The 12,426-nt window shown below is 43.9% G+C and overlaps 1 protein-coding gene across 8 annotated transcripts in view; it reads left to right on the forward strand.

Moving 5' to 3' along the window:
* The window catches only part of Baz2a (bromodomain adjacent to zinc finger domain 2A), a 37,301-nt gene that overhangs the window by 5,301 nt on the left and 19,574 nt on the right, over positions 1–12,426 (forward strand). For 7 of the 8 annotated variants that reach the window (XM_021637772.2, XM_021637774.2, XM_021637775.2 and 4 more), the window contains one exon: positions 11,228–11,365. In XM_021637772.2, the coding sequence (XP_021493447.2) occupies positions 11,230–11,365 (136 nt within the window). In that variant the 5' untranslated portion in view covers positions 11,228–11,229. Of the gene's footprint in view, positions 1–298; positions 3,989–11,227; positions 11,366–12,426 lie in introns of those variants that run through there. The other variant, XM_060377733.1, reaches the window with a different exon arrangement.

The raw sequence follows: 12,426 nt of genomic DNA on the forward strand, positions 1-12,426 counted from the left end.
GGCCCGGGGCCGGAGCGCCGTCCCGGCGTCGTGGGGAGCGCCGTCCCGGCGTCGCGGGGAGCGCCCCTTGGGCGGCGGCGGCTCCCGGCCCGCGGGGCTCCCCGCCGGCGCGCTGCCCGGGCTGGCTCCCCTCGCCCGGCGGCCGCGGGCCTCCGCTGCCGGAGAGCGGTCCCCTCGCGCCGGGATCCCCGGGCGGGGCTCCACCTCCCGGGCGGCTGGGCTGCCCGCGTGCAGGGGCTGGCTGCGGGGTTCCCTGGGAGGGTTGAACCCGAGGTTTGTGCGGAGCGGGGGTGGGGGCCGCGTTGAATGGAGGGCGAGGGATTTCCAGGGGTCGGAAGGTGACTCCGCGGTGGAAAGGCCTGGCGGGGCACAGTGCAGGCTCGACTTGGGGCCCGGGAGCCCCGGGAGAATCCCCTGCTCTGGAGGTGGAGGGTGGTAGGACTCATAGTAGGCGTCTGGGTTTTTGCTTCAAGCCGAGAACTGAGGGGACGAATCAAGAGGGATTTCTTTCCAAGGAAATCCTCTCTAAAAGGGATCCCCGTTTCCGTAGCAGAAACGATGCTCTCGCACCATCCCTTTCTTTCCCAGCGTTCCCGACTTCCAGAAGTCATTGCCAATAGTAGGCATCCTTTGTGGAGCTTATTGGAGTGGGGGATTTGTATCCTTCGGGAGAGTGGGGGGGATAGCTTCCACCTCCTCCATCTGTACACAAACTGCCCCTCCCCCAGCCTCCCGCAGGAAGTGGCCGGGAAATGGCAGCTGTGCGTTCGATGCTGCGTCTCTTGTTTTGAAATGTCCATTTTAATCTGATTTGGTTTCATTTTCTTTGGCATTCTGGGCAAGCTTGGGCCTTGCGAGACGTATGGCCTGAGAGATCTTTCATTACACTTTTTCCCTGTAACATTTATTTATCAACCAGCAGTCGACTACAGTTGACCCCATTGATCTTGATTCTGCTTTGTAGGACTGTCTCTTCTGGACCCTCCTCCCCCTGCCGCCCCAAGTTGGAGGTCATAAAGAATCAAACTGAGTTATCACCAGAAGTGATCACCATTCAGTACAATCGATGCAGGGAGATTCAGTGTAGAAAGCTGCCAAGAGTACTTGGGATCTTTATGGAATCAATGGCTTTCTTGATCCTGCTTAATGTTTTTTTTGTTTTTTTTTTTTAAGTATGACGGTTGCTTCATAGCAGAGCTTCTGTGCAAATAAGTTTACAAGGAGAAGGGGAAATGGGGAAGATGTATGTTTATGATTTGTATAAGTGGATGGGGACAGATGATTAGTCAGAGGGTTCAGCTTGTTCCTCAGTGGTGAGTCTCGCCTAGGCCTCCAGGGAAACCTATTCGTTTACTTGGGTTCCAGGAACTTTTACCTTCTATAGAACTAAATAGGGGAATTTGCTATTATGACTTAATTCTTGTTTATAAAAGAACATTTCTTGAAGTGGGTTTTTTTTCCTCTTCTGTGTGCCCGCATTTTTATTATTATTATTATTTTCTTTCTACTTTCTGTGTATGGGAGTTTTGTCTGCATGTATGTCACGGGTGGGCCTACAAAAAACCTGAAGCAGGCTTCAAATCCCCTGGAACTGGGGTTAAAAGGTGGTTGTGGGTTCTAGGAATTGAATCCCAATCCTCTGGAAGAGCAGCTCTTAACTGCAGAAACCATCTCTCCAGCCCAAAATAATGTATTTTTATTATTTTTAGTTATGGGCCTGCAGGGGCTAGAAAGATGGCTCAATGGTTGAGAGCACTGACTGAATTGAAGATTGGGGTTTCAATTCCCAGCAGCCACATGGCAGCTCACAACTTCAGAAATTCCAGTTCCAGGGAATCCAACATTCTCCTGAAGACATGCATACACAAAATGCGAGCGCACATAAAAAATTATTTTAAAAATATATGAGTGTGTGTATAGATGTATGCTTGTGGGTACACAAGGCTCATGGAGGTCAGAGGGTCTGAACCAAACTGGGAGATCTTTTTTGTTTTGCTTTTGTTTTTCAAGACAGGGTTTCTCTGTGAAGCTGCAGCTGTCCTGGAACTTTAGACCAGGCTAGCCTTGAACTTCGAGATCCTCCTGTCTTTTGCAGGAATTAAAAGGCATGCTCCACTGCTCAGCTGAGATCTTTTTTTATATTATTTATTTCTATTTTGAAACAGGGTTTCACTATATAGCCTTGTTTGTCTTAGAACTCCCTAAGTAGACCTGGCTGGCTTCAAACTCTGAGAGATCTGCCTATCTTAACCACCTGAGGGCTGGGATTAAAAGGTATGCCATTGTACTGCAGAGACTTTGTTTTGTTTTTTATTTATCATCATGAACTTTTTGAAGTTTAGGTTGGCTTTGGGCTTAGAATAATCCTTCTGCCTTTTTTCCCCTCTCAAATGCAGAACAGAGTCCACCACCCTGTCACTGTGGGATGAATCTCCAATTTTTTTTTTCTTTGAATTTCCCTATCCACCATCACCCCTACGACAGTGTAGAACTGTAGGTAACCCTCGCTGCCCTGGAGTTCTCTATGTAGACCAGGCTGACCTCAAATTTACAGAGATGTGCCTGCCTCTGCCTCCCAAATTAAGGGATTAGGTGTGTGCCCCATTCCTGGCTAGATCCCATTTCGTTGGCTTTTGTTAGGGACAAGAGTTTAAATATTGAGAAATGAAATAAAAAGATCATTTGAACTACTCTGAAAACTACGTACACCTGTCATTGAAATCATGATTTTTTTTTTCAGTCAGAAACTTGTCAGCTGCATATAAATCCATAGATTAAAGATGTAGCCTAGGAACAGGCATACATAATTTTTGTGAAAAAAAGCATCTTTATAAAGTAAGATGGAATCATTGCTTTGATGGGTGGCTGATAATCCGAAACAGTAAAATCAAGTGTGTCTGGCCTGGTGTCTCTGACATAGACTGGTAGATTCATCTGGTTTGTCTTCTGATGTAGATAGCACCAGGTATCAGGCATCTGGGTGATAGGAACTGTTTTATGTATGTGCTGGGAATTTAATTCAGGGTCTCACAGTGCTATGCTTTACCGTTTTAGTACTTGAAGGGCACATTTATTTGATGTAGTTATGTTTGCCACAGGGTGTGGGTGGAAATCGGAGGACAGCTTTAGGAGTCAGTTCAGTCCTACACTGTGAGTTTTGAGGATTGAACTCAGATTTGGCAGCGAGTGCCTTAAATCACTAAGCCTCCTCACCGGCCCTACCACATTGATTAACTTCTCCTGTCTTTAACTGTTACTTAAATTGGGACCTGGCAGAATAGTAAATTGATTTTTCTTTGTTGGGGTCAAAAAAGGGAAGCGATGTGGAAATACGAGTTTATTGACAAGAGCACTGTTTTGTTTTGTTTTGTTTTTTTTGACATAGGGTTTCTCTGTGTAGCCCTAGCTGTTCTGGACTCTATATAGACCAGGCTGGCCTTGAATTTACGGAGATCTATCTGCCTCTGCTTTCTGCTTTGCTGGGATTAAAGGTGAGCACTGCCACCACCCCACCTGTGTTCTATTTTTAAGCCTTTACCTGAAAAGTCAGTGGTATAAATAGAGCTAGATGGGCTGACCTCAGCCTCTCAGAAGTCTCGAAGACTCTGAGGCTCATTTGGAAGTCTGTTGTACTGGAGTTAGGTGTGGCCAAGAGAGAAATGGTGTCATCTTGATGGTAACCTTTGCTTTCACCTTTGAAGAAATCAATCCAAACTACTATATTCATACACTGTTAGATGTAAAGTTATTAACTGGTATAGTGGCTGGTCTTGTGTGTAAAGTGAGACAGTAATGTGAGTTTTGTAAAAAAATAATTTATTTAATTTTTATTTTATGTGCATTAGTGTGAAGGTGTCAGATCCCTTGGAATTGGCGTAACAGACAGTTGTGGGCAGCCATGTAGGTGCTGGGAATTGAACCTGGATACCTTTGGAAGAGCAGACAGCGCTCTTAACCACTGGGCCATCTCTCCAGCCCCCCAAGTAATGTGAGTTTTTATACTTTAGGACAGAGAAGGATTTTTCTGAGTCATTATGCTAACCCCACTCCCCCCATTTTTGCAATAGGGTCTCAGGCTGGCTTTGTTATTTTATTTGTGAGACAGGGTCTCTCTATGTAGCCCTGACTGTTCTGAAACTCTCAGTGTAAACCAGACAGGCCATCTATCTCTGTTAAGGATGATATAGCTTACCTAGTGTGTCTAAGGCCTTGGGTTCAGTCCACAGCACTGTAGGAACGGAGAAGTCAAGAGGTTGGGGTTTTTCCTCACCCTTGAGAGTATTGTATCTTGGGTTGGGATGATAGGTCCATAGAGTGCTCTTTTTTTTTTTTTTTGACAGGATGTCCAGTCTCTTGACTTAGACTACAGGATACACAGATCCAATTCCAACTTCAATTTTCTTCTCTTGAGATTCTGAGAAGATAATTTCTTAAACTTTTATTTATTTATTTATTTATTTATTTATTGTATATGGGCATTTGATTGTGTGTGTGCCGGATTCATGCCTGGTTCCCTGGAACTGGAGTTAAGATGCTTGTGGGCTGCCATGTGGGTGCTGGGAATTGACCTGGGTCTTCTAGAAGAGCAACCAGTGCCCTTTAGCTTCACAGCAGTCTAGCTAGAGATCAAGATACTTTTCCAGAAAAAGACTCATTTTATTTTAACATATATATGTTTGTGGGTGTGTGTAGCGGAATTTTAATTCAGAACAGGGCTGCTCTGGCAAGAGATCACATGAAAAGACCTTCTAGACCTTCTGGGTCTTTGTGATCTGGCTGGAATACAAACATGCTTTTAATCCAGAAAACAGAGGCAGGCAGATCTGGATTCAAGGCCAGCCTGGTATAGAGCAAGTTTCAGATAAAGAAAAGTAGGTCCAGGCGTGGTGGTATGTACCTTTAATCCCAATCAATGAAAGTAAAGTTAGTTTGTAGAAGGAAGCACCCATGTTTTGAAAGTTGCGTCTAATTGAGTGGCAGAAAAAGTGACAAAGATTTGACAGAATAGGATACGCCCAACTCTCACCAGAACAGCACAAGAAAGGGAAGCTATTTAAGATCAGTGTAGGAAGAGAGGAGTTTTACTGAGACAGGTTGGAGAGAAAACAAGGTAAAGACAGAACAGAGAATGAGCCAGGAGATTAGAGCAGATTGCTGGAGTTAGTTTGAGGTCAAGCACAGCAATTCAGAGGCCGATAGAAAAACTAGATTGAATATTCAGCTGAGTTGAACCAGCCAACAAGAGCTCAGAAAGAGAAAGGTTGAGTTTATTCAGCAGTAAATCTCAGAGGCTAAAGACAATCCAATCTAGATTAGATTGTATGGAGGCTAGACGTTTCCAGGACTAGGCCTAGGTTACCACATGGAGTTAGGAAGCCTCTGAGACAATTATATCAGGCAAATAAGTTACTATTACAGGTATGTCCACATATGTGCAGGTGCCTGTGGAGATCAGAAGAACGTATCAGGTCCTCTAGAAATGGTGTTACAGTAGTTGTGAGCTGCCTGGGTTCTGGGAACTTAAGGTCTTCTACAAGATCAGCAAACATTTGTAACTGCTGAGCCATCTCTCTAGCCCTGTGGAGACAATTTTTTATTGTCTTTTGATGCAAGACCTTATGTTTGGTAGGGAAGTATATTCTACCAGGAAATATGATTCCTTTAGTTCCTTTTCTTTTTTTCTTAAAGATGTTCTTACGTAATCCAAACTGGCTTTGAATGCAGCATGGATCCACAGATGACCTTGAACTTCTGAGCTTCTTGCCTCTATCTCCTAAGTGCTGGCATTACAGATGTGTACTTCAATGCCAGTCTAGTGTATATGGGTTAAGAATAGAGTCCAGGGTTTTGTGCATGCTAGGAAGGTACTACCAACTGAGGTACAGCCTCCCTTTTTAGTTAATGAATATTTAAAACCTACTCTGTTCTTTGAGTGTTCAATTAGGTCTCTTAGAACTTTAAATTTAGAACTAAGTTTATTGATTTTTTTTGTTTGTTTGCTTGCTTTTTTTGAGTCAGGGTTTCTCTGTGTAGCCTTGGCTGTCCTGGACTCCCTTTGGAGATCCCCTGCCTCTGCCTCCTGAGTGCTAGGATTAAAGGCGTATGCCACCACCATGCCTGGCTAGTTTATTTACTTTTAAATATTACCAGTATTTCTTTATTCCTTTGCCTTACTTACAAGGAATAGCTAGCCAAGTCTGTTAAGGATGGTATAGCTCACCTCGTCTGTACAAGGTCGTAGGCTTAGTTCACAGAAGTATGGAGAGAAGTCAAGAGATTTGGGACCTTTCCTCCTGTAGGATATTTTAAAATAATACATTTTGTTTGTTTGTGAGACAAGGTTTCTCTGGGTACCCCTAGCTGTTCTGGATCTCACTCTATAGGACAGGCTGGCCTCAAACTCAGAGATCCACCTGCTCTGCTTCTCAAGTGTTGGGATTAAAGGCTACCACCATCCTGGCTATTATTAATATTATTTTTAGGCAGGATCTTTCTCTGTGTGTAACCCTGGCTGGCTTGGAACTCTCTGTGAAGCATAGACCAGTCTGACCTTCAACTTACAGAGCTTCAGCCTCTACCTGCCTCTGCTGTGACTGGGTGCTGGGACCAAAGGTGAGAGGACTAGTTAAGGACTTGAGTTTGATCCCAGGTAAAAAGGCCAGGCAAGCATGTGGTATGTACTTGTGATCCTAGCAGTGGGCAGGCAGGACTGGAAGATACTTGGGCTCAGTGGCCAGCCAGTCTACCTAGATGGTGTACTTTAGGCTATTGAGGGACCCTGCCTCAAGGGAATACATGTGTACTGACATGCAAACTTCGGCACTGACATTAAAAATTGAGGGCTGGATGCGGTGGTGGTGCTCACCCTTAATCCTAGCACTCACAGGCACATCTTTGAGGCTAGCCTGGTCTCCATCCTGAGTGTCACTAGAGCCAAGGCTGTATAGTGAGAACCAGTCTCAAAAAGAAAGGAGGGAAGGAGGGAGAGAGAGAGAGAAAAGAAAGAAAAGTGGCTGGAGAGATCTCATGCATGCTGCCCTTGATGAGGACCTGAGTTCAGTTTGTAGTACCTACCTCAGGCAGCTCACACTAGCCTGGAACTCCTTCTACCTCATTTAGAGCTCTAGTTTGAAATGAGGGAGGTTAAAGAGAAGACACTTTGAGAGAGATCAAGCCTCTAGTGAGAACAGATTTAGGGGTCTGAGTCAGTTCCAGGAGAGGCTTGAATAGGCGAGATAACAGGGCCTCCTTTAATATGGAACTAATGGATGAAGATGGTTTAGGCAAGGAGGAGGGGTTTTCACAGTGTGAATATAAAGATCACTGTTTCTGATGTCAGGAACTGAGAGCATCAAAAGCTTGGAACTTAACCCCAGGATGTGTGGGGCAAGATGGGGACAGCTTTTGTTTCTCAACCTTGATGCTTGTACCTTGGGTTACTTGTATAAGGATGATCTCTGTTAAAAATGCTGAGAAACAGGGCTGTAGAGATGGCTCAGTTGTTAGTGCCTACTGCTCTTGAAGAAGACTTGGGTTTTATTTCCAGTACCACATGGTGGGTCATGGCTCTCTGTAATTCCAGTTCCAGGGGTCCAGCACCTCATCTGACCCCTGAGGGCCCCTGCCTATGTGAAGTGCACACACACATGCGCTTAGATGCACAGGCATACAGTTATGTTGATATGCACCTGTAATCCCAGCATTTTCCAGGGTCGTCTAATGTAGCCCTTGCTGGCCTACAACTAGCCAAGTAAGTAGACCAAGGTAGTTCCAGACTCACAGAGATCCACCTCCCTCTGTCTTCCAAGTACTGGGATCAAAGGCAGTGCCACCACATATGACATTTTCTTACATTCTTATACTATGACATCTGAAATCAGGAGTTAAGTTGTATAAAGTTTGGCTACTTACTATAAGTAAGTCTCTTGTAGCATCTCCCATACTAGCAGTTTTTGAAAATATGGGCTTGGTGGTACATGACTTTAGTACCTGCCCTGGGAGGCAGATATAGGCATTTGGATCCCTGATTGTAAGATGAGCCAGGCCTACACATAGAAACCTAGTCTCGGAAAGCTTTGTGTGTGTGTGAGAAAGAGAGGGGAGAGAGATGTATCTTCTAAACTAGCTGTTGTGGTTCATTTATTTGATCCTAATGGTTGGAAGGCAGAGGCAAATGGATCTCTGAGTCTACAGGAGTTCTAGGACAGCCAAAGCTACACAGAGAAAACCTGTCTTTAAAAAAAAATTTTTTTTTTTTTTAAACTGTGTGTGTATGTGTCTGTAAAACTCTGAATAAGCTACCATAGCTGGGCCTTGTGTGACTCCCAGGCTACTAGAGGCTACATAGTGAGACCTTGTCAAACAAACAAAAACAACATTTAGTACAAGGGCTTTTATATAGATTTTCTTGTTTAACCCTCACAAGCCCTAGAAGTGCATAAAATTTTTCTAAATGATTTGTCCAAGGTAAAAGAAGCCAGTGAGTAGTAGAGCTGAGATGTGAACCTAAGAGTCTGCTCTCACTGTATAGCCCACAGCATGTATGTAGGAATGAAATGAGTGGGATGGCTGTGGGACCTGTGACCCTTGAGCTGGGGTAGGTGCCAATTAGCTTCTATTCTTTTTATATCTCTGATATCTTTGGGGTGTCTACTTCTTGTTAACAGTATGTAACCTGTAAAGTGGGACATGCTATTTTCTCAGAGTGACGAAGGGTAAGGTTCCGTGTAGATTCAACAACAGCAAAAAGAAGGGTGACCCATCTTTGAGGATATAATCCAGAGCACACAGGAAGAAAGATGTGTTTTGTTCCCCACATAACAGACAATGTGTGGCTGCCTAAAACTGGAGGAGCGAGGGGAAAGTACAGGTCAAGTGGAATTGGCTCTTCAGGCTTTCTTTCCAGGATTTCCAAAGTGAACTATTGCACGTTCTCTTTGCTCTTGTGTTTTAAGTTTTAGAAGTAGCGCATCCTAAAAACAAGGATTTAATTCTGTTGTTTTGTGTTTTTTGCTCAGGATTATTAACCACACGATGTGTATTTTTCGGATCCCTGTTCTGAAGAATGCGCTTTCCGTGTATTTGGGACATCCTGGAAGACTGTGGTCTTTCTTCTGTAGACTTGGATCTTTTCATGGATGCAGAGCAGATGAAGCCATTACTTGCTTTACACTTGATCTTAGCCAAAGAGCTGAGGCGTGGCTGCTATTTATTTTGGCATGTGTGTTCTGTATGGGGTGCACAGGCACCATAATAGCCATGTAGAGGAGAGTTGTTGTTTCTATCTTTCAACTATGTGAGTTCTAGGGATGAACTCAGGCCGTCTTGTCAGCTCTTTTTGTAATTTTAGAATAAAGCTAGGATATTCTATATGAGAGAGAAATTAGTACTGAAAACTTCCCAAGTTGAGCTTGCTGTCATATGCTAGTAATCTGAATACTTGGAAAGCTGAGGCAGGAGAGTTACTGTGAGTGGAGGCTATTGTAGGATACAGGAAAGACTCAAAAAACAAGCAAACAAACCCAACTCTCCCCACCTGATGTGCTCTTAAACAGGAGACAGACTGCTTTTATTTTTATTTCTTTTCGTTAGAATTGATTAAAGTAGTGACAGTGATAGTATTTAAACTATAAAACCTTAGGATTGTCATGCCATGTGCTGTACAGGGTAAAGTTTCCTGCTGCTAGGCCTGAGGGCTGAGTTCAGTCCCTGGGACTCACATGGTAGGAGAGACCTGGCAGGAATGCCATGGCATGTGTGCCTACACACACATAAGCAAGCAGCTTGTGTGTGTGTGTGCGCGCACGTGTGCACAAGCGTGTGAGCATATGTGTTTGTGTGCATGTAGTGTGTGCCTGCACTGTTCACACATACTTAGTGATGTTTAATTTTCAGTATATAGCATATTCGTACTGATTGCTTGCTTTGAAACAGGGCCTCACCATGAAGTCCAGTCTGTCCTTGAACTTTGCTCGCCTTGGCCTCTTGAGTGCTAGGCTTGTAGACATGTGCAGGCAAATCTCACTGGTGTATGTGTATATCTTGGTATATTTTCCTTTTTTTTTTTTTTCTAAGAAAGGAACTTTTTTGTTATGAATTTTTATTATATGTGCATTGGTGGTTTGCCTGCAGGTATGTGTATGTGAGAATGTCAGATTCTGGGGTTACAGACAGTTGTCAGCTGCCATGTAGGTGTTGGGATTTGAACTCAGGCCCTCTGGAAGAAGTCAGTGTTCCTAACAGCTGAGCCATCTCTCCTGCGCATTGTGTATTTTTATAATCAACTTTTAAAAAGACAATTAAAATACCACCTAGGTCTGCTTATTGCTTTATCTGTAGGAACTTGATAAAGAAAGCTTTATGATTTCCCAGTGTGCATGCTTTTAATCCCAGCACTCAGGAGTCAGAGGCAGGCAAGGCCAGCCTGCTTTACAGAGTGAGTTCTAGGACAGCCAGGGCTACTGAAACCCTGTCTCTGGAAAAAGAAAAAAAAAAAAGCTTTCAGTGTAAATGTTTCTATTTACATGTATTTATTCTAGTTTTATTTTATCACTTTACAGCCTGATCCCAGCCCCCTTCCTCTCTTCCCAAGTCTGTCCTTCCCACTGATTGGGAGGAAGGATTGAGGGAGCCAGAGGGGTCAAAGATACCACAAGATGACCTACAGCGTAAACTAACCCATGGGGGCTCACAGAGACTGAACCACCAACAAAAGAGCTTGCACGGGCTGGACATAGACCCCTACACATTTGTACCAGATATATAGCATGATTATCATGTGGGAACCTTAACAACAGGAATAGGAACTATTTAACATAATTCAAAGGCTTCCTTCCTTCCTTCCTTCCTTCCTTCCTTCCTTCCTTCCTTTTATTTTTAATAGAAACAGATCTCTCACATTAGGTTAATGTGTACTAATATATCATAAATACCTGATTGGTCAAACTTTTCCAATAATTCTTAATTCTGCTTTCGTCCTTCCTGTTAATCATCCAGGGCTTTATTTCTTAACATCCCTAGTGCTGCATTTATAAGATGGGATACCATGCTTGACTTAAAGTTGGGTCTTTGTCCAGATTAAGGGTATATTTTCTTCTCTTTTTCAACTTGCCCATTCTCCTAGTACCTACATTGAAAGGTAAGTAAAGGGAGGAGAGTGGACATGGCCTATAGATGACAGTATAACCTTGTTTAATCAAGTATTTTTTTCCTTTTCTCCCTCCTACAGAAATGGAGGCAAACGACCACTTTAACTTCACTGGCCTTCCCCCTGCACCAGCTGCCTCAGGACTGAAACCCTCTCCTTCTTCAGGGGAGGGCCTCTACACTAACGGGTCTCCCATGAACTTTGCCCAGCAAGGGAAAAGTGAGTGTGAAGACCTGGGGATGGAATGGGCATCTTCAGAGCAGGTTGATAGAGGAGATTGAGATATTTTAGGCTTACACAAATACCCCCACAACAATGTTTTGCTGGCAGGTAGTGGCAGGAAGTAAATCCATGGAACTAACTATTGGCCAGAGAGAAGCTGAGCTTCTGAGAACAAGCTTTAGGGGCTTATAGAAGCCGAGTTTTCTGTCTTGAGTCTAGATTGGAAAAAATAAGGAAAAAACATACAAGCTTTTCTATCTTAGCCTTTTGTTGGTCCTGTTCCCTGGCTCCTACTGTTCCTCCTGAGGGTATGGATCTACAGCAGGTAAAGCCCTCTGGTTAGCTTCTTTTAGGAGAACTTTGGACTAGGGGTGAGGAAGGTGGGTGAAGGTCACAGTAAATATGCCTTTAACTTGTACAGTAGAGAAGGCCTACAGCGGAAGGCCTGCGCTGACTCTTGTCCTTCTGTGGAAGGTGGGTATGCAGTGCCTTCCCTAGAAGTTTATAATTCCACATGCAAGTGTTGTTGTTGGCGTGGTTTTCTTTTCCTTTTTTTCTTTTGTGGTAATGGCTTATTCTAGCCCAGGATGATTTTGAACTAGTGGCAGTCTTCCTATCTCAGTCTTCTCTGTCAGTTACCTTTCTAAATTTTCCAGGACTTCACGTCATTTTGCTTAGAAGTGGAATTCCATGTGTTTTCTCCTTAGCAGTAGAAGAGTTCTGACTTGCACTTGTTACTGACTAACTTGTCACTTAGAGGACACTGGCAGATAAATACACCCCCCCCCCTTTTTTCTCTTCATTATTTTCCACACTTAAGTACCCACCTACTTGCTTCCAGCTTCTTTAGTATCTTGGTCCTTTTTATTGATGTCTGTTGCAAAGTCAAAGAAAGCTATTTTCTGAGCTGGATTCTTTCTGCAGCACTGGTCATGCAGATTTTTACCTACTGCATATCACCCTCCAGAGGGTGTGGGGAGGGGCTCACCCCAGCCTTCTGAGCTGGAATCTTGTCACTGTGGTGACTGCAGATTCTATTCTTAGCCCAACACAAGGTT

This window comes from Meriones unguiculatus, chromosome 2 (assembly GCF_030254825.1).
Source record: "Meriones unguiculatus strain TT.TT164.6M chromosome 2, Bangor_MerUng_6.1, whole genome shotgun sequence".
Classification (NCBI taxonomy): Eukaryota; Metazoa; Chordata; class Mammalia; order Rodentia; family Muridae; genus Meriones; species Meriones unguiculatus.